At 46.6% G+C, this 22402-nt stretch overlaps 1 protein-coding gene and 1 long non-coding RNA gene across 19 annotated transcripts in view; one reads left to right on the forward strand and one right to left on the reverse strand.

Annotated features, from left to right (window-relative positions):
• Positions 1-12764, reverse strand: part of SNX19 (sorting nexin 19) — a 54152-nt gene extending 41388 nt beyond the window's left edge. For 6 of the 17 annotated variants that reach the window (XR_014231711.1, XR_014231712.1, XR_014231713.1 and 3 more), the window contains exons 1-8: positions 10646-12761; positions 8387-8525; positions 7168-7268; positions 6940-7059; positions 4581-4711; positions 3291-3387; positions 2638-2818; positions 76-205 (exon numbers count right to left, since the gene is read on the reverse strand). Coding sequence is in view for 12 of the 17 variants with exons in the window: in XM_082343074.1 (XP_082199200.1) it covers positions 76-205; positions 2638-2818; positions 3291-3387; positions 4581-4711; positions 6940-7059; positions 7168-7268; positions 8387-8525; positions 10646-12358 (2612 nt within the window). In the remaining 5 variants the exon portion in view is untranslated. Of the gene's footprint in view, positions 1-75; positions 206-2637; positions 2819-3290; positions 3388-4580; positions 4712-6939; positions 7060-7167; positions 7269-8386; positions 8526-10645 lie in introns of all 17 variants that reach the window. The other 11 variants (XM_082343078.1, XM_082343077.1, XM_082343079.1 and 8 more) reach the window with 4 other exon arrangements.
• Positions 12765-12827: 63 nt separating this feature from the next.
• Positions 12828-22402, forward strand: part of LOC309606252 — a 371740-nt gene continuing 362165 nt past the window's right edge. The window contains exon 1 of one of the 2 annotated variants that reach the window (XR_014231716.1): positions 12828-12950. This is a non-coding gene — a long non-coding RNA (uncharacterized lncRNA). The remainder of the gene's footprint in view (positions 12951-22402) is intronic. The other variant, XR_014231717.1, reaches the window with a different exon arrangement.

Raw genomic sequence — 22402 nt, forward strand, 5'->3', positions numbered from 1 at the left:
TCCCTTTCTAGTGGAGAATTAGGCATCACATCCAACCCCTGTCCAACCTGAGACTCTAATGTGAAGCAGTCCTACCTCTGAATCAGGGTCCCAAAGATGAGATGAATAACTTTCTGCACGTTCTCCGTACACAGCCAGCTCCACTGTTCCATCAGCAGCAAGAGAAGCAGATCCAGGGCTGTGTCAGCCAACTCTGTCTCTGTTCCTGGGGAATGAAATGGCATCAAGAGTAACTCAGAAGAGACCCATACTTGAGGAACACATTTCAGTGCACTGGGTCTTCTCCATCTTTATATCAATCATCTTAAATTTTTGTAATCTATCTGTATTCAAGTCAAGAGATGTTTACTTCATTTCTACAAAGTTCAGCAATAGGCTCTGTATTTCTTTACAATTCTTTTATGTTCCTTAGTCACTTAGTAAGTATTGCTTATCTTTAAAAAGATTTTGCATATAATTATTTTACCTCCCTAGCTTCTGTTTCTTTTGTACTTCCCCCAGGAAGCTGAATACATTTTGTTCCAAGGAAGTGCTCACAACTGGTGACTAACGGGAACTGGCAAGGTCCACTCCCTTCCATCCTTGTATTCCACTAGCCTCCACAAAGTAGCAAGGAAATGTTGTGAGCAGCAGACCTGAGATTCACTTCTCCATAAAAAAGTTGCTTTGAAAGCATCTCCATTACACAGAGCTGATGGGTTAGGATCCAGGAGACTTCAGTTTGATTTTGAGATAGTATGTGGCTGTAGGAAAAACACTACACCTTTGGTAAAATGCTATGACAATTACTCATTTCTTTCCTGTTCCAAAGACTGGAAGGACCACAAATACGCTCATACCCAGGCTGAGCTGAACTCTCTTAAATAGATGTATTTTATGGATGCAAGCACTGTTCTCTAACCCTGTTCATGGGGTCCCATGTCACTTCTGATTTGCTTCCCAGGAAACTGCCCCAGAAATACATACTGTTCCTGAATAAATCTCAGCTGTAACCACAGCTACAGCTGTGATTAATGTTATAATTAATCACCAACAATCATTTTATTAGCCTAGGACCAATGGGTATTCTCTGCACCAGCTGGCCCCAGCACTTCTCGCTTAAGGGTTCTTTAGAACATGAATGATTTCAAATTTGGATAAATCTGCTAGAACTGAACCTTACTTTCTTCTCAATCCCATTCAGTATATATTTTCTTTTTTCTGCACTGTATTTCAAGGGGGCATGGGAGCTGATGTGTCTACTTTCTAGTCATTTGCTCAAAATGGGATGTTCTGTTCCTTGGAAAATAGCATTCCTTATTCACCCTCTTCAATTCTATCATTTTCTCAGGTTTAGCATTTACCCAGAGCTGCCATCACGTGGTGACAATTAGTCATAGCAGTAAAAAATAAGCGAACACAAACAAGGCACCAGGTCCTCTTGATGAAAGTGGTAAATTATCTACCACGTGAACATGTTGAGTCTCTCAGGGCTGGTAGAAGGGCTCAGGCATAAATTATCCCTTTAGAGATATAATGTTCAAAATTTAAAGACTTGAATTTGGCTAGAATTATTTTACCCATCCCATTTTATTTATAATTTCTTAGAGTTCTCTGATGATTTTGCTGTCATAACACTTCATTTACTTAACCAGTGAGATGTAAGCTCTGTGAACAGAGATTTTTCATAGAGTTAAGCTGAGGTCCGTAGAGCAGAGGTCAGGTGAGTGTGGGCACCTGAGAAACAGTGGTGAAATCAGCCCTTTTTCCTTTTCTGAACCCAAGATTTTGTGACCTTTTATTTTCAGTGGGAGCCTTTGTTTTGGGGGATTTGAAAAACTTTCTTCTTAGAAAAAGTTTTGGCTCAGCAAACCTACTAATATCCAGGGCTCCCAATTTTTCCTCTGCAGAAAACATGTGCACTGCTGGGAAGTAAACCTGCCCTGCCTCAAATGCTTACGAGGCGAGAGTGGTGTCCTCACCTCTTCCTCTCTGCTCTACCTTGGCTAACTTGGTGGTGTCATTTGCCACGGCAGTAAGTAAACCAGAAGGAACAGATCCAGGGGAAAAGATGAATTCCATTCTGTGAATGCTGTATTTCAGCTGCCCTATAGTACAACTAAGTGTAGATTTCCAGTAGGCAGTTGGAAATACACCTCTAGTATTGAGGCGTCACCAGCGTATGTGTTAGGGTTGAAACCAACCAACAGATGAGATCACCCAGGAATGCGCAGAGTAAGAACAGAGAGCCAAAAATAAAGCTCTGGAAGGCTGAGGAGCCAACGAAGGGGACTGAGGTGGGGCCACAACAGAGGCAGAAAGAGAACCAGGGAAGTGGCACCACAGACATCAACAGAAGAAAATTTCTAAATAAAGGGAGTCGTCCGAAGATATGCCAAAGCATGCCAAAAATAAATAACGATGGTATTACAACCGTGGATCTTATCTTGCTGGAACTCCCTGTTTACGTGCCACGCTCCTCTGCTCGACTCAGCTCTGGGACTGTGTCGTATTCCTCTCTGAATCCCAGCAGAGTACCTCAAACGTAAGTGTTTAACACCTGGCTTGCTCAGCTGAACAGACGAGAAACTGCAGCGACGAATCCCAACAATCCCAGGTCCCAGGCGGACTGCGCCCTGGCTCCCGTCTGTCGCTTACCGGGATCACTGTTGCTGAGGTCTCGGGCCGGCACGGCTGCATCTGACACGCAGTCATCCACACATCCCTCGGAGATGTGTTCAGAACCTTTTCCTGGGGCCTCTGCTGGCTGCGTTTCTAGTAACTTTGTCTGCTTTTCAATAAAGGATTCCATCCCAGACATGGAGAGGATCTCTGACTCCTGAAGAAAGAGCAAGTGGCACGTCACATGAAGTACGTAGAAAGCATCAGGGCAACGGCAGCACTAGTGGTTCCGCTGTTCCTTCCCTGTAAGTGTCATGAGTAGAGGACCCACTGACTCTGTGACCACCTAAGTTTTTTTTTTTTTAACCTAAATTGCAAGGAAAACAATGCCTCTGTAGTCTCACTTGCCACAAAAACTTGCGTTTTCTTCCAGGAACTGGCTTTCTCATTCTCTCATCCATTATTCCAAGCCCACAGCTCTTGAGAAGCCAACCTGCCAACCCAGAACTAGTAGGAATTCCAAACCACTCTGAGAAAATACTCCTAGAATAAAAATCAGAGATCCAGATGGTTAAGTCCTTTAGGAAGGCACCTAAGTCCTTCCTGATTTTGGAGACTGTCTCAGCTGCCTATAACTGCAGGTTCAGCATCCCAGCATTAAGTCCAAGAATTCTCCAGGGGCTTCTTACCACACTGCCTTCCCGGAGACAATAGAGAATCTTCTCGTGTGCCTCAGTTATATTCAGTGCTGGAGCAATTTTACTGGATGAGAACCTCAGTCTGGACCTGGTACAGAAACGAAGAGCAGAAACAGTATGTAATTCATGGTCTTGATCCCCATACAAAAGGGATGACAGGTATTAATACCACAAAACAAGAACACCCATACTTATTCTTAGGAGCTTACTATGGTTCAGGGTCAGAAAGACCTAGCCCTGAAAACCCCCAAACAATACATATTCTTGCAATTCTTAATATACAGTGCAACACTTGCACTAAGCTATGCCTACCCTGCGTTTGCAAAAGGACTTTTGCTAATGTAAAATAAGGACCAGTCTGTCACGGTTGTATTCCCATAGGCTAGAAGAGTGGCTAGCACATACTATGCACTCGTTAAAAATTTGTTGAAGATTAAACAGACAAGTGGCACAGACCAAGATTGTCCTTGTTGTTCACACCTTTTTGCACATCCACTATTCCCCTTGTGTTCCAAATAAAACCAGGGAAAGAACCACAAGTGCTAACCTCAATGTTTCAAGGAATAGGGTTCTTATAAGCACAGGCACCATGGTTACCCTTCAAATATGGGCCCAGTAAAAAAAAAAAGGCTAAGAATTGTGAGTTATTGCTGGCCCATGAAACATGAACACAAAGACAGACAGACAGACACACGCACATTCTACAACCCCCCATCCCCCATTCTCTCTCTCCATTCGTAATGGCCCAGATACAGATACAAAGTGTCCAGGAAGGGAAGTGTGGTGCCGTCCCTCTCCACATGCTGGCTCTGAGTGCTGCCAGAGAGCACCTGGGACCCTAGTGCAGGAGAGAGTAGCAGCAATAGCCAGTGACTAAAATCGGCCCTGTAGGTGTCCATTCTAGCCCATTTCTGTTTACTGCTAGTACACTCAACTTCTGAGCCAAGATTTCCAGAAACGATGACAGAGATCAGTCATAAGCCTTAATTCTTAAAGGGAGAGAAACATCTCAATTTTCCAGGGGAATAAAAAAGGAGAATATCCATATTCCAGAATTTTCCTTCTAATCAAAATTCCCTGGTTAGTTTGGGCCCTGGGTTCTCATGGCAAGACAAACATTCAGCAAGTGTGCCTGTGCAGGATCTCAGGCTCAGTCTGTGGTCTGGCTTTGTATAAAAACTGGTAGGTATGACCCATCTCCTCTCTTCTAGGGCCTAAGAGTGGGAATGGGCTTTGGTTGAAAACTGGGGATCAACCTGAGAACTGGGAATGGTTTCTCACTTGGTAGCCTTCTTGCCTTCTGGCTGGGGCTTGCTTTCTGTCTCGGCCTCACTCAGCTCCTCTGTGGGGCTCTGGGGCTCAGAGCGAGGAAATGCTGTCTTCAAGGTGTCCACGATAGCGCTCACCACCACCTGCAGAGGTCAGAGATGCAGGGTCAGACAGAAACCACCAAGGTGCTTTCTGCACCCAGGACAAGTAGACGGCTGGCCTATCTAGCAGAGCCTTATCTATCCACACAGACACTAGCTAATGACTTAGTGGAAACTCTCCCCTTTTCTCTCTGGCCATAAAAATCTTTTTCCTCACAGAGTTAAGACAAACAATGTCATGGTAAAGAAGCCAAAACAATGGGATAAATAATAATCTGGGAGTTCTACAGGCTGGTGAAATACTTTTCATTTTCAGTATTTTTCTTTTCATACAGAAGAATGATTTTTTTTTTTTTTTGGCCGCGTTGGGTCTTTGTTGCTGCGTGTGGGCTTTCTCTAGTTGCGGTGAGCAGGGGCTACTCTTTGCTGCCGTGCACGGGCTTCTCATTGTGGTGGCTTCTCTTGTCGCGGAGCACGGGCTCTAGGCGTGCAGGCTTCAGCAGTTGCAGCACGAGGGTTCGGTAGTTGTGGCTTGTGGGCTCTAGAGCGCAGGCTCAGTAGTTGTGGCACATGGGATTAGTTGCTCCGCGGCATGTGGGATCTTCCCGGACCCAGGCTCGAACCCGTGTTCCCTGCATTGGCAGGTGGATTCTTAACCACTGACCCACCAGGGAAGTATTCATACAGAAGAATGATTTTTCGTTTCCAAACTGATAATACTTTCACCAAGATGTGACTAAGTGGAAGGAATATAGATAGGAATATATGGAGAAAAGGAAGAGTGAAAAAGATTATCAAAATAAGAAATACACTCTAGAAACATATGTGATATAAAAATGCTCAGAGCAATTCACACAGAGTAAAAAATCTGGTTTTCCAGTTAATTCGAACAATTTCTCTTCTTTAACTAGAGAAAGAATAACAAAAATCACTCAGGTTAAAGTTAAGGAATCTGGAATTGATATAAACTTCTCTACTCATAAGGACGAAATGAAACAATCCTCACTGAAGAGTAAGAATTATTTCTATTTCTCAGAATGGGAAAATGACATACAGACATTTGCTAAAAAGAAAAAAGAACAAACAAATGAAACCCTAAAATATCAAAACAGAAGGAGACATTTACTTTTCCTTTGGTGCCTCTGGCTCATTAATTAACACTGCTGGCTCAGAGCAGCGCGGCACTTGCTTGACCTTATTCCGTGTTAGTCCTCCACGAGCACAGCCAGCACAGCCGAGGCAAGGCTGAAATGGTCAAGCAGGACCACAGTAAAGACCGGGGGACAGTAACCCAGGGAAAGAACACAGAGAACCGCGTGAATGCGGATAACGTAGCTGAGAAAATACAACTCGCTCTTCTCGGCTCACAGGATGGTAGTCTGTGGCGAGGGTCCATATCTGTCTTGTTCACTCCTGTATCATCAGCAACGCATACAGTACGTGGCTTTAAGTAGGCGTGCAGGGGGCGGATGTTGAAAAAATCAATGAAGGAACACATCAGCATGGATGAACATACCTGCAGGGAACTCTGGGGATTTTACCTCGTTTATCCTTTTCTGAGTCGCAGTTTTTTCCTCACAGCACTGAATGTCTCCTAACTACCACCACATGAAGTTCCACTGTATCACTTTATCCCCTGAAGTCTAGATGAGAAGAGGGAGAGGCCTCTTCTGCCACAAAAGTCAGTGTTTTCTAACCTCTTAAAACATATGCATTTTTTGATAAGCAGAAACCTCAGCCTTCTGCCCTGGAGGCGTTAAAATCAGTTGGCAACCTCTGCTCACAGGCTCCAGTGTGGTGCTCAAAAGTCCTTCTCCTACCGTCTCCAAAGGTTCTGAGTTACCATCTTGAAGAAGGTACAGTTCTCTCACACTCTTCTCCAGCAGAGAATCACGACACAAACCTAAGTCCAGCTCGGTGTCCTGTCTTAGGGCTCCTTCCTGAGTGACCGACCCTGGGAATGACCTTCGTCTCCGGGAGAGACCTTCCTACCCCACCTATCTGTGGAGATGCAGAAGCACCCTTACACCCATCCCCTGGAATCAAAACGCCATGACATCCCTGGGAGACGCGTGTACACCGACTGCGGGGGTATCGTATCCTCATCAGCTGCTTGTCACTGTCGTTCGGCAAGCAGACGACTTAACCAGTACTGGCAACAGGTCTTGAAAATCCCAGTGCGTGTTCCACTTACTGCTGGGTGTGCGTCTCCCACCCCCGCCTCCACACTGATGAGAAACTAAGGCTGAGCACGGCGGCCCCGCTCATACCTTGTCTATTCTGGAGACCATGAACGGTTTCTTGACAAAGGCAATACGAGCATCTGTGTTCAGAGCAAGGAACTCCTGCATCTCCTCACTGTTAGCGATCTCAGGAATGGCACAGAGTTGCTGCAAGAGACACAAGAAGGACTTCAAAGAGAAATTCTGGTCCCCAGCTCTCTCCACCTTGGCTTGGGTGTCTGTCCGTTGGCTAGAACGAGAGCAGAGGGTGCTGACCTTCAGGAATGATTCCAAGAGGCTCTTGCGGGCTTCCACTCTGTCACTATCCATGTTTCCAAATGGAAGATCCGGGAAGAGCTTCTTAGGACCCTTCACATCTTAAAAAAAAAAGTTAATTCATTAACATTCACTAAGAGCCATTCCATATAAAAAGCATCCTGTATGTAAAGGAAATAGAACTGCTGAACGCATTTCCCGGGGATCTGTGCTCCCTCACCTGCGGGCTGGAGCTGAGAGGCGGCCCGAGGCTGGCGAGGGAGCTGGGTCCCAAGGCCTGGGGCGCATCCCTTCAGAGTCCCTCCCCTGGGTCCTCCCTTCCTTGGGACTTTTTTTACTTCAGGAGTTCCAAATATACCCCAGGAATATAATACAGACAACCTACTTTCATTATTAATGATAATATTAAGGTATAAGAGGCCAAACACTATAGTGGCTATGAATAAGGGCCCGGAAGTTTAAATTTTGGCTCCAAGCCCTACTACAATAATGACCTTAGGCAACTTGCTTAATCTTTGTTTCTTTTCTGTAAAATGGGGATAATGATAGTATCTATCTTATAGACTGTTATGAGAACTAAATGAGTTAATAAGTATAAAGCGCTTAGTAGAGAACTGGGCATATATTTTCAGTATCAATTATCGTTATTAAGAAAGAAAATGTGCAACTGAAATCCACAATTTATGCCAAAACTTATTAAAATGTTTGAGTGATCGCTGGCGTTTTTTTAAAAAACAAAGCAGCTGCTTACTAGCTTATTTTTCGAGTAAAATTTTATGTTTTCTTATTGTTCCTGTGCCTCACGAGTACCAAACAGCACACCAAAAAGCCTGTTGTTCAAGGAAAGCTGGCAAGGATTCCTAGATAATATTTTAATATCTAAGGGCAATCCATCTATGAATTTGGAAAAGTTAATTTAACACCTCACACCACCTCACAGGCACAGGTGGACTGTGCAAGTTTCCTTCCTAAGCTTAAACTAGATGGGGCCCCAGAACAAAGCATTCGGTGGCAAAGAAGCACCTTGCAAAGGATGTCATTAGCACTGTCCAGCACTAAAACCCAAAACACCCAAAAGCAAACTGGGGAGCACAGGATCCCTGAGGCTGCACGCTCCCCCTCCACCCTCCCCGCAAACCAACAGGCCTCCAGCCTCTCAGATCAGGGTGGCTCGATGTGAACAGCAAGCAGGCATTCTGGGGCTGGGGTAACTCCTGACTTTTGATGAACTTTCGTAGATCGGATTTCTCCTCCAGACGGGTCTGCAGATTCAGGAACTCACGGTAACGGCGGTTCACGGTGTGGTAGGCCAGCTGCTGCAGGCCACTGCTGTTCTCGCTGTCAAGGGCAGTCTCATACTGTCGGGTGAACAAATTTGTTTACTGCATCAGCTTACTGGTCACACAGTAAGAGCAGAGTAGGGGTAAAGGGAGCAAGATGTTCCTATGCTGTTCCTGAACCTATTCGATCTGACTGTTGCTCTAAGTTGTAATGAATAACTCAAACTGAGTGAATTACGGAACGAGATGCATTTCCCAACAGACGTGGCCTAGGAAGTGAAAAATGAGTTTTACTGCCCTCCACTCCTTCTTCCATCTCAAAGCTCTCCCTGCAAACACTCTCTTTACTTATAACTATTTTCAAATCCCAAAGACACAGTATAAAAAAGAAGGTACAACACTGATAAAAATGACACTGCCTCTTTCATCCCTAATTATGGGGTTGGATGTTATAAGGGGATAACCATCTTGTCATTATACGCAAGCAGTGATTATCTGTATTAGTTGGGGAAGAACAAATAATCCAAAACAGCCGATGAACAAAAATCATTTGTTTGCCTGGAATGCATTAAAGGAACATGTGTTTTTGTTTTGCCTTGGGCAAATTAATTATCATTCTTGGGAGTGACGCTGAATTTTTCTTCCTGAGCACAGATCATCTGTATGATGAGAAGTCATGTGGAGACTGGAGATGTTTTAAGGGGTCAGAGTCTGCTGTCTTCATAGGCTTGGAGAGCTGGTATGTGGGAAAAGACGACAGTGCTGAAAGTTCCCCCAAAGCAAACACCCTGAACAGCATGAAAGCTGCAACTTCATACCTACAGGGGGAGACTTTTTGACAGAGTAGTTAAGATATATTAAATTCTGTGGAAGAACAATATATGTGCTTGTTCTCATTAAGAGTAGGTTACTGTTATTGTTTGGTTAAGGTATTATACTGTGGGCAAGTGATGGAAGAAACGATCTCCTTGTTGGTGGGACTTGAGGCTGGTGTTTAAAATTTTTCTAGAGGCAGAGAGAGGTATTCCTTATGAGCTGAAATGAGCAAAGTAGTCCCTGAGACCAGTACTGAGAAGGAAGGGTCTAGATAAGACATGCATGTGGAATTCAGGTTAGAACTCTCAGACTTGGAGCACCTGGGAGTTATGATGCTCTCTGTGGAACAGTCTGCTCCTGGAGGGACACTATTTGATACTGATACGGTCCCAAGCTTGGCTGCACCTCAAAATCACTTGGGCTGGGCTTCCCTGGTGGCGCAGTGGTTGAGAATCTGCCTGCCAATGCAGGGGACACGGGTTCGAGCCCTGGTCTGGGAAGATCACACATGCCGCGGAGCAACTAGGCCCGTGAGCCACAATTACTGAGCCTGCGCGTCTGGAGCCTGTGCTCCGCAACAAGAGAGGCCACGATAGTAAGAGGCCCGCGCACCGCGATGAAGAGTGGCCCCCACTTGCCGCAACAAGAGAAAGCCCTCGCGCAGAAACGAAGACCCAACGCAGCCATAAATAAATAAATAAATAAAAATTTAACAACAACAAAAAAAATCACTTGGGCTGCAGACTCTGCTGTCAGAACACGGATTCTGATAGGCGCTGACGGATTCTGAATGCGAATTTCCCAAGAATGGGCCCCAAGATTCGTATTTTTTTAAAAATACAACTCTCCAGTTGACCTGGAGGCAGCCTGTCCCAAAACCAGCTTTAGGGAGCTGCTGCTCTAATGGAACCAGACACCTGATCCTTGAACCCCCTTCACATCGTTTCTGCCAAGCAGTTCCTACTACTGCTCTTAAACATCTCTAGGAATGAAAAACTTGCTACCTTTTGAGGTATATATAGGTAAATAACCTTCCTTCCTAAAACAAAAAGTATTAAAGATACTAGTACTTAAAAAAAGAAAGAAATTAGCAGGGAAGAAGTTTGGAAAGAATCTCTGGACAAGACTGTATCCATTGGGAACCACTGAAAAATACGACTCTCGGTATAGCAAGATTCTAGGATTGTTTGTGAGGGTATCAGAGAGAGGCCTACTCTGCTTCACAAACGAGCTTCAGACCATTCACATACAGACGCTGGCTGAATTAACCATAGCAAACTAAGTAAGAGTAGCCTCTCCCCCTCAAAACACTAGCTTCACTGACTCTGCTTTCCGACTCATTCCCAGACCAGAGTGGACGACCACAGTTCTAACCCCGTTACCTTCACCGTGTAGAGCGTGTATGGGTGGAATCCGGTGCCGCTGTGCTCTCGAGCAGTAATGGTGCCGGTAATACGAAGGTTCTGGATGACAACGGGGCCATCTGGACTGCTCAGGGGCTCAAAGCTGAAGGTGGCTGAGCTGAGGGGACCAGGTGGAGAGGAGGAGAGCAGTACCTGTGGGAGACCAGGATCTAGGGAGCTCACACCGTTGGTGAGATCTTTCTCTAAGCACGAGGGTCGTGGGGGACACATCCTTTCCGGACTGGCCAGCAAAGTTGTAAGAGAGGTGACATCTCCCTGCTCTACTTCCTTGTCTGCTGTGTCAATGTGGATCTCTGGGCAGGAATTCAGCATGGAGACAAGCAGGCCGGTCTCTGTTTCTGTTCCTGGACCCTCCTCAGCCTCTGCTCCTTCAATCCCTTCGGATCCCTCATCATCCTTAGACTCCAGAGACTGGGAACCCCCTAGGGCACACAAGGAGTCCTGAATCCTGGCAGAGAGGAAGTTGCCTGGGTTCATGAGCATGATGGCTTCTTTGCCCAGTTCAGACAACGGAGACTCCAGCTCTGCGTCTTCGGACAAGAACAGAGGCTGCAGGAAGTGAGAAGAGTTGTTTCCTACTTCTCTCTCTTCTAGCACTCCCCCCAAATCTCCCTCCAGGGCTTCGTGGCCTTCTTCAACTTCTGGGGAGGGGTGTGAAGGCTCACTACAGTCTAGGAGCACTGGGGCTGGAGAAGGGGCTCTCGCATCTGCTAGACTCTGGACCTCCACAATCAGTGGCAGAGATGTGGGCACTGAGGGCTGTTCCAGGGCGCTGGCTGGGCAGAGTGGCTTACCCACTGCTGCTGGGCCAGTTCTGGCCTTGGAAAAGATGCCCACTAGCACAAGGTGGATCCAGTCCGGGTCTGAGAGCTTGCCGATCAGCGGTAAGATGACATTGCAAGTAATGAGTTCCACCACTACATGGCGGCCGGTCCGGGTCTCCAAGTGGGGCTTTGGCACTAGGCCTCGAAGCAACACGTTCACGATGCCACGTGTGTAGGCGACCTCAGCCCTGGGACTCTGTACTGCGGGATGTGGGGCGGTGGCCTGGCAGTAAGCTTCCCAGAGCTGGGAGGGCTCACCTGTGCCACTCTGCTTCCCTGCCGTGGCCTCCTTTGCCTGAAGATAGCTCTGCAGGTGACAACCACAGAGAGTCAGAACCCTCTGGGCAAGAGCATGTCTGTCCACCCTGGCCATCCTCCTCCGGAGCTCCTGGACCAACCCTCGCATGGCTGCCTCCATTTCCTCCTCGAAGGCGGGCTCCTGGCTCACCGTGCGATACCAGGACGACACGAAGTCCCGCATGACCATCCGGATGGTGCGGTCGATCTCCTGCTCCAGCTGCCTCTCGGCCTCGGGGTTTGGGGGGCAGACGGCCATGGGGATGAAGCGCTCCAGGTGCAGCCGACCCGAAGGCCCCACGATGGCGTCGGAGCCCAGCCATCCTCCCAGCACCAGCAGCAGCGCAGACAGAAGGCACAGGAGCCACACGTTGACCAGGAGATGGATGACCAGGAGCCAGCCGAGCACGGCCCCCAGGGCCACCAGCTTCCGGCTACTCAGCAGGTGACTAAGGCTGGGCCCGGCCGGGGGCTCCTGCGCCGCGGTCGCGGTCTCTGCCTTCATGGCGAGCGGGAGGGGGCTTCCCAGACCAGCTCCCCCCTCCTCCATGTCAGAGCCGGCGATGGGGCGCCGACTGCGGCGCGGACACGAGAGCCGGGCGGCGGGCCCCGACGTCCTACAGGCAGGGCCCGGCGACAGGAGCGGCTCGGCGGCTCGGCCTCGCCGCAGCCCCCTCCGGCCGGGGCGCGGCCCTCGAGGAAAACCCTGCGGCCTTCATGGTGCCCGGGCGGCGGCCCGCGGCCTCAGAGGGTGGGCAGGGCCGTGGGCCCACCGAACACTCACGGACGCCGAGGACCGGGGCGCCCGGGAACGGCTCGCGCTGCGCCCCGCCCCGCTGAGTCCCACCTGCAGTGAACGCAGCGGCACCTCCTCCGCAGCCTCAGAGGGGCCCTCGCCAGGCTGGAGCCGCCGGGCGCCTGCGCTTCGCAACCCGGCTCTTGTCTAAGCGGCCAGCCGGCCGGGCACCGGCGACCACTTCCGGGTCGGCGGGCGCGAGGCATGTTGGGAGAGCGCCGCGCGCCCCGCGTCCCGGCGCGTCCCGGCGCCGCCTGGTGGTGAGGAGCCGCCGTGAGCGCACAGCGCGAGCCTGCCAAGCGTGCGCCCACTTCCCGGAGGTGCGGACCTGTGAGCAGGCTTGCAGGTAAGGACCCTCCGAGACTCACTTCCCGCTCCAGGGATTAAATGAAGTTTGCAGACACCGGGTACCGTTTAGGCAAACTCAGTAGTTCAGTTACTTTAATCTCATGTGGGCATTTTTTAGTTGGCCTGGTGATACATTTTAACGTTCACCCCCCACTCCCCAGCGCCCCTCTCCCAACACCCATGCTCAGCTCACAGAACTTGTGCTGAGGAATTGCTGAATACAAGGCATAAAACATTAACGCAGAGATAGATTTATTCCTAAAATTTCATAATACCGTTTAATAAAATCTTCTTTTGTGATTTGGGGTTATTTGCTGGTGGCATTGCCCGAGCAATCAAATCTTTTGAGCGTCTGCTAGGTTCAATCCCTGTGATAGGTAGTGTGGAGGAGTAGAAGCGGTCCTTGTCCTCAAGAACCTTGCAGGTAATTGCGGAGACGAGTTCTTGGGTCATGAGTGAATATTTAATAATGCACGTCAGTATGGGATATGGTCAAATGCAAATTATTATACGTATGAGGGGGAGGAAAGGTCACCGTGGGTTGTAGTGGTTAAGGGAGACCTCAAAGAGAAGGGAGCCTTTCTGCTGCCTTTCTATTCCCCTCCATCTCTTCTTCCCTTTTCCTCCCCAATTATATAGGAAAAGAAAGCAGAGGTAGAGATGTATGTTCAGACAGTCTTCTGATAGATTTGCTTGGGAATGTGCTCTGTTTGATTGGTTTTGGGTTTTTTGCCTTCAGTTGTCCACACAGACGGAATTACCTGTAGGAAAATTAAGTATCCGACAGTAGCACTGACCAGGTGTAAGAGTGTTGGTGCCAGTTTCATGTGAAGCCGGCTTCCTTCAGCATTTTGGTCCCCGGGAGCTCCGTGTGCATGTGGCTTTCCTTTTTATTTTGGCACGGGACGTGTATCATTTGTACAGGGCTGTTCATGGTTGTCTTCAACACTCTCTGTGCTGTTAGCAGCCTTTCATCGTGATGGCCTTAGTCCCCACATATTTAGAGGAATCTTCAGGCAAACTCCAGCCCAAAATTGTGCCAACAGGAAGCATATCGTGGCTTCTCCTCTCATCTCCTTTTCTGCTTTTGGGGTAAAGATCTCTTTTGAATGCAAAGGGAACCATCGTTTAGATGTGGGGCATAGTTCATGACTATCACTTCTAAAGCAAAAGTTGGATTTAGCATCAAAGTGCCCACAAAGCAAACTGGGCACATTCCTGAGCTCCCAGAACGCTGGCCACTTTGCTGGTGCTCTGCTTCTCACAGAAAAGGAGCCTCAGAAGTGAGTGCTGCTGTCTCTGTCCTCCCAGACCATTCCATTGTCCTCAGGGGCAGTTAGAAGATCACAGAGAAATGTCCCTGCCACCGAGCCAAGAACTAAAATAAGAAGTGGATGACGGGGACTCCCCTGGTGGCGCAGTGGTTAAGAATCGCCTGCCAATGCAGGGGACACGGGTTCAAGCCCTGCGCTGGGAAGATCCCACATGCCATGGAGCAACTAAGCCCATGTGCCACAACTGCTGAGCCTGTGCTCTAGAGTCCGCGAGCCACAGCTACTGAGCCTGTGTGCCACAACTACTGAAGCCCGTGTGCCTAGAGCTCGTGCTCCACAACAAGAGAAGCCACTACAATGAGAAGCCTGCACACCGCAACGAGTAGACCTCGCTCGCCGCAACTAGAGAAAGCCCGCGTGCAGCAACAAAGACTCAATGCAGCCAAAAATAAATAAATAAATAAATAAACTTATTAAAAAAAAAAAAAGAAAAGAAGTGGATGATGGAGGGACTGAGGATGAGTCTGAAGACTTCCCCAAGATGGTTCAGAGAGGAAGTTTACTCTGCAGCAGAATCTGGAATGCTCAGGGCAGGAAGAAACTGACCTTGTAAGTGGGCACTGTGCCACCTGACCAGATGGTCTGGAGCACTGAGGTAGCCGAGAGTGCCTTCCTGATCCTGAAGTGGATGTGATGAGGCAGGACCCGCAGATGAACATGCCAGCGCACTTGTCATTTTGACTGGTGTGAGCTGCTGCCTGGGGGTCTGGGGCGAAGGGCCTCAGTCTCCAAACAGATTAATCACTGGGAGGAGGTGGGAGCAGGACTGGTGTCTGGTGGTGGTGACGGTGTGTGTACATGGCGGGGGAGGCTGGCTGTTTGGCCACATCATTCACTATCTCTGAGATCCTTCTTTCTTTCCTTCTTATCATTTCTCAAAATATTCTAGGCGTCTTGCCAGAGTGCTGGGGATAACAGGACACATAAGACACTGTAATTCACCTAAGGGAACTCAGTCTAGTTACAGGACAGAGACACTATTGCGGTGGTTTTTTTTTTTTTTTTTTACATTTTGGCCATGTGGCATGTGGGATCTTAGTTACCTGACCAGGGATCGAACCATGCCCCCTATGGTGGAAGCACAGAGTCCTAACCACTGGACCGCCAGGGAAGTCCCTGTTGTGTATTGTTTTTTTGTTTTTTTTCACCTTTATTGGAGTATAATTGCTTTACAATGTTGCGTTAGTTTCTGCTGTACAACAAAGTGAATCAGCTATATGTATACATATATCCCCATATCCCCTCCCTCTTGAGCCTCCCTCCCACCCTCCCTATCCCACGCCTCCAAGTTGTCACAAAGCACCAAGCTGATCTCCCTGTGCTATGCAGCAGCTTCCCACTAGCTGTTTTACATTTGGTAGTGTATATATGTCAATGCCATTCTCTCACTTTGTCCCAGCCTCCCCTTCCCCACCTCCCCAGTGTCCTTAAGTCCATTCTCTACGTCTGCGTCTTTATTCCTGCCCTGCCACTAGGTTCATCAGTACTGTTTTTCTAGATTCCATATATATGCGTTAGCATACGATATTTGTTTTTATCTTTCTGATTTACTTCACTCTGTATGACAAACTCTAGGTCCATCCACCTCACTACAAATAACTCAATTTCGTTCCTTCTTATGGCTGAGTAATATTCCATTGTATATATGTGCCACATCTTCTTTATCCATTCTTCTGTCGATGGACATTTAGATTGCTTCCATGTCCTGGCTATTGTAAATAGTGCTGCAGTGAACATTGTGGTACATGTCTCTTTCTGACCTATGGTTTTCTCAGGGTATATGCCCAGTAGTGGGATTGCAGGATCATATGGTAGTTCTATTTTTAGTTTTTTAAGGAACCTCCATGTTCTCCATAGTGGCTGTATCAATTTACATTCCCACTAACAGTGCAAGAGGGTTCCCTTTTCTCCACACCCTCTCCAGCATTTGTTGTTTGTAGATTTTTTGATGATGGCCATTCTGACTGGTGTGAGGTGATACCTCATTGTGGTTTTGATTTGATCTAATGATTAGAGATGTTGAGCATCTTTTCATGTGTCTGTTGGCAGTCTGTATATCTTCTTTGGAGGAATGTCTATTTAGGTCTTCTGCCCATTTTTGGATTGGGTTGTTTGTTTTTTTGATATTGAGCTGCATGAACTGCTTGTATATTTTGGAGATTAATTTGGAGATTTATCCTTTGTCAGTTGCTTCATTTGCAAATATTTTCTCCCATTCTGAGGGCTGTCTTTTGGTCTTGTTTATGGTTTCCTTTGCTGTGCAAAAGCTTTTAAGTTTCATTAGGTCCCATTTGTTTATTTTCGTTTTTATTTCCATTACTTTAGGAGGTGGGTCAGAAAGGATCTTGCTGTGATTTATGTCATAGAGTGTTCTGCCTATGTTTTCCTCTAAGAGTTTGATAATGTCTGGCCTTACATTTAGGTCTTTAATCCATTTTGAGTTTATTTTTGTGTATGGTGTTAGGGAGTGTTCTAATTTCATTCTTTTACATGTAGCTGTCCAGTTTTCCCAGCACCACTTATTGAAGAGGCTGACTTTTCTCCATTGTATATTCTTGCCTCCTTTGTCAAAGATAAGGTGACCATATGTGCGTTGGTTTATCTCTGGGCTTTCTATCCTGTTCTATTGATCTATATTTCTGTTTTTGTGCCAGTACCATACCGTCTTGATTACTGTAGCTTTGTAGTATAGTCTGAAGTCAAGGAGTTTGATTCCTCCAGCTCCATTTTTCTTTCTCAAATTGCTTTGGCTATTCAGGGTCTTCTGTGTTTCCATACAAATTGTAAAGTTTTTTGTTCTGGTTCTGTGAAAAATGCCATTGGTAATTTGATAGGGATTGCATTGAATCTGTAGATTGCTTTGGGTAGTATAGTCATTTTCATGTGTATTGTTTTGATATGGTTTCAAATCCACTTGTTTGTGACTTAAGTTGACTTAATCCACTTCTTTATGACAAAAGACCCAAAAAAGTTGTTTTTAGAAGTAAAGTTGTTTTGATATAAGAGTAAAGTATGTTGTGACATCATCTCATCAGTTGACCTTGATGAGCACTTAGCAGCTCAGCTGCTGAGGGACCCCTGGGGGCTTATTGATAAGAACATGTTGGGAAGCAACCCCGGGGAGGAGACACTGAGACTCTAAATACCGAGAGTTTGTGAGGAATATCTGAGAGTTTCTGTGTGGGCAAAAGCCACCGTTTGCTGGTTTAGGTCTCTTAAGATCCTGAGACACCTGCTCCTGCCGTGGCCAGGCTGCTCTGGGCCGGCAGTGGTGGGAAACTGTGCAGCGGTCTCAGGCAGAGAGGGGACAGCGTTCCTGCCAGAGGAGTGCTCCTCTGGGCAGTGGCACCAGCACTGAGAAGGTCCCTGGAGTGATAACCCTTGGAGCAGCCTCGCCTGCCCCCAGCACCAACACCTTGTTCCCTAGCAATGTACGCTAGCAACAACGGACTCTAGTTGTGAGCTGGCAGCTGGAAGTCAGCTCTCGGTGGCTTTCCCAGGTACCAGCTTGTATAAAGGTACAGCTTGAACTACATTTGGTCTTTATTTCTTTCATCTCCCCTCGCCTGGAACAAGAGTGTAATTTATCATTTGTTTGGTGTCTGTTATTTCTTTATGGGCTTATTAAGAGACATTACCCTGTATGCTCTTTGCTTGTGCAATTCCCACAGTGAACCTGTGTTCAATAAACTATTGGCAAAGACAAGCTCAGTCTCTGAGCTTAATTTTGCCCCCAAAACAAAACAGACATGTAAGTAGATAAATATAACTAAATGTTATCCCGTGGGGTATGCTAGTTGCAGTAGAAGTACAATAACCTGGGAACTCAGAGGAGGGTGGTCAACTGGGGAATTGGGTGGTGCCGTTAAAGTCTTCATAGAAAGTTTACTCTTCAGTTGGAAAAAGAAAAAGAAGTAAGTTATTTTAGGTGAATGGAGGGTACAGAGAGCAAGGGGAATGGGGGGGTGTCTTTTAGGCAGAGGCAGCCATGAGAAACAAGCAGGGACAAGGCAGGGGTGCTGTAGCAAGAGGACAGGACGGAGGCAGCTCATGTCCCACCTCGATTTTCTCTCAAAAAGAGGAGTCACGGTAATGCAGGGAAAAGAGGGGTAGTGACGGGACAGGTGACTTGGGAAGAGTTGATGGTGTGGAATTATTGCTACAAGAAGTAGAAGGAAGTAATGAAGGTCATGGAGAAAAAGGAAGGGGGACCAAGGACCAAGCTGAGGTTAAATATCACGACTTTGTAGTGGTGCCAGTATGTGTTATTGAGCTATTTTCTCCTGAGGTGTTTAGCCCTCTCAGTATAGGAGAGAAGAAGGAAGGGGGCTGGTTTGCTGTGATATCTGAGGTGTCTGGGTAGAGGAAGTGAAGGGATGAGTTGCTCAGACCTTGGCATCCTGAGGAGAGAGCTGCTCAGGTTTAAATTCACGGTGTCTGGGTGTCCAGGGAAGGAAATGCAACAGGAGAGGGAAATGAGTTGTGAGAACAGGGTTAGGGGTCCTGGGAGAGAGGGAGCGGGCCAGAAGAACAGGAATCTGTGGTTATAGATTTGCCTCTTGGAGCCTAGGTTTGTGTGCTGGTGATGCCCTACCAAATTACTACAAACTCAGTACATTTATTCTCCTACAGTGCGAGAGGTCAGAAGTCTAGGCTGAGTTGGCAGGGCGGCATTCCTTTTGGAGGCTCTAAGAGAGGGTCTGCTTTCTTGCCCTTTCCAGCTGCCTGCATCCCCTCGCTCACGGCCTCATGTTACATCATCCTCTGCGTCTGTTGTCACGTCTCTTTCACTCTGACCTTCCTGACTTCCTCTTACAAAGACCACTGTGATTGCATTGAGCCCTCCCAGACAACCCAGGAGAGTCTTCCCATGTCAAGATTCTTACCTTAATCACACCTGCAAAATCCCTTTTGCCATGTACGGTAACATAGTCACAGGTTCTGGGGATTAAGGTGAGGACATCTTTGGGGGTCCATTATTTGACTTTCTACAGAACCTTCGTATCTAGAGATGAAAACGTTTCTGTGATGGTGAAGTCTGGGTGTGGCAAAGTAATGAGTTCCTGAAGTAGAGTATGGATAATGTATTAGGGCTGAGGAAGAAACTCTGAATCTGTTTTTGAGAGGCTGATCCACACAGGATTGGCGGTCACTAATGCTAAGCTAGGGAGAGGGACCATGGTCTTGGTACACACGTTCTCAATAAATGAGAAGGATGGCCAGGAGGTTGATGGATGATATAATGAGAAGAGTAAAGTATGGAAATACCAAAAAAGGAGGAGGAAATTTTGCACAAATTAGAAATTGAGTCATCTGAAAGAAGCTATGCAGGGCTGGGACATTGTTGTGACATCTCACACCCTGCCTTAGACGCAGTGTTGAAAAATAAATAGCCACCAGAAGGCAGCAGGGAAAAATTGCATCTTATCTATTCATTCACTCTCTATTCATAAATCCATCCATCCATTCATCCAACAGACATTAACCAGATATTGAGAATTCAAAGATGGATTTCATATGGTTGCTTTTCTTAAAGGATTCACAATCTAGTGATAGGCACTGACAGAATGTGTAAAGTTCTATAAAAAAATGTGTCAGAACATGGGAATGCAGAGAATTAGGGGATGTTTCATGGAAGAGGTGACATTTGAGTTGGCCTTGGAGGATGGCTAAATTTCCCATGAAGATGAGAGGAACTGGTCATTTCAGGAATAAGGACTACTGAGTAAGCTCCCGAACTAGTTTGCTGGGACTGTTATAACAATATACCACAGACCTTCAGCAACAGAAATTTATTGTCTCACAGTTCTGGAGGATGGAAGTCCAAGGTTAAGGTGCTGACTGGCCTCTATGGAGGCCTCTCTCCTTGGCTTGCAGATGGCGGTCTTGCTGTGTCTTCACACGTGCCTTTCCTTTGTGGTGCCTCCCTGGTGTCTCCCTCTCTTTTAAGGACACCAGTCATGTAGGATTAGGGTCCACCCATGTAACCTCATTTAACCTTAGTCACCCTTTAAAGGCCTGTATTAGTCAGGGTTCTCCAGGGAAACAGAACATATACACGTATACGTATATGTAGACGTAGCTGCACATTTATTATGGGGAGTTGCCAGTGAGGCTGAGAAGTCCCAGGATGTGCCATCGGTCAGCTGGATGCCCAGGAGAGCTGGTGGTGTGGTTTAATCTGAGCCTGAAAACCTGAGAACCAGGGAGCTGTGGTATAAATCCCAGTCCAGGAGCCAGAGAAGGTGAGATGAGATGTCCCAGTTTGGTCCATGAGGCAGGAGAAAAGGGGTAAATTCTTCCTGCTTCCTCTGCCTCTTGTTCTGTTCAGACCCTCGATGGATTGGATGAGGCCCACCCACGTTTGGGAGGATGCTTTACTTTACTGAGTCCACTGATTCAAATGTTAATCTCTTCCAGCAACACCTCACAGACGCACCCAGAAATCATGTTTACTTTGAGCACCCTGTAGCCAGTCAAGTTAACATAAAATTAACTGTCACCAGGCCCTGTTTCTAAATACAGTCACTTCTGAGGTGTACCGGGGGGTTAGGACTTCAACATATGAATTTTAGGGGGACACAATCCAGTCCATAACAGTTCCTTTCTATCTGTGGGTTCTCTGAATGGTCACATTTTGATGATCAAGATACTGAAAAAGACAATGATAATTTTAGTAGTTTTCAAGGCACATAAAAATGGAAATAACAATGACCTGCAAGTTAAAGAGACCTAGGCTTAAATTCTACGTCTGGCTGTACAAAATACTAAGTGTTCTAATAGTCTCTTCCATGGCAGAACAACTAGGTCCTAAATAGAAAATACTTTTTGATGAATTGGGCTCATAAGAGGATGAGAAGTAGGTGATGAGTTCAAGGTACACTGTCTTGGCCCACTCCATTAAGTTCCATAGTCATTAGCTACTACATTAACAGTTAAAAGGGAAAATTCATATTATCTCAGCAGATGCAGAAAAAGCATGTAATAATATTCAATATTCATTCATGACTTTAAACTAAAAGCAAAACAAAGAAACCTCATAACAAACCATGATAGGAAGGTATTTCCTTGACTTAAAATATCATTCTGAGTAGGAAACATAAAAGCATTTTTTCCATGCAATTATTTTATTATATTTAAATATGTTAATAGGTCTATTGAGGTCTAATTGACATAAAATAAATTGCACATACTAAAAGCACACAAGTTGATAAGCTCTGACATACGTATACACCCATGAAACCACCACCGCAGTCATGATAACGTATCCGTCATCTTCACAAGTTCCCTCCTGCCCTGTCAGCATTGCCCTGCCCCCTCCCCCAGGCTTTCTCTCACTTTAGAACAGTTTGAATTTTGCAGAAATCATACACAATGGATTTCTGTGTGTCTGGCTTCTCTTACCCAGCATAGTTATTTTGCGGTGGATCAACTGTTTATTCCTTTTTATACCTGAGAAGTGTGTCCCACTGTATGGATATATGATAACGTGTTTATTCATTCACCTCTTGGTGGACGTTGGATTGTTTGAAGTTTATGACTATTACAGATGAAGCTGGTGTGAACTTTTGTGTGCAAGTCTTTGTATGGAGATATCCTTTCATTTCTCTTAGAAAAATGCCTGTGGGGGCTGCCGAAGGCTCCAAACAGCATCCCTATTGATCACTGACCTTCAAGCACCATTGATCTGCTGGGTCACGTGGCCCAAGTGGCAGAGCAGCATGCATTTCAGCCTGGACCCGTTGCAGAACCTTCTCTTGTTCTGGGCCCTAGTCAAAACTAGCAGCTTTTCATGTCACTTGGAAGTGGGCCAGAGTAACGACCCGAATGAGGAATAGGTTGCCTCTAAAATCCAAAGTGGGCCGCTAGGCATTGTTCCTGGGGTATACAGGAATATCTCAACATGCACCACAGCACTGGATTTCTAGAAGTTTCACGGAGGTGGAAGGCATCTGAATTTTTCTTGTATTTATTTCCCACCCTCTGATGTGCAAATGCCTTACCAATAAGTCTAGAATAGTTGCCAGTTCTAGCCTGCTAGCTCATCAATGTCAATAATATTATCAGTGGAATGAAACAGCGTGATGTTCTGTGGAAGGTAAAGGCAGCCAAGTCT

Source organism: Balaenoptera borealis (assembly GCF_965194805.1).
Source record: "Balaenoptera borealis genome assembly, chromosome: 11".
NCBI lineage: Eukaryota > Metazoa > Chordata > Mammalia > Artiodactyla > Balaenopteridae > Balaenoptera > Balaenoptera borealis.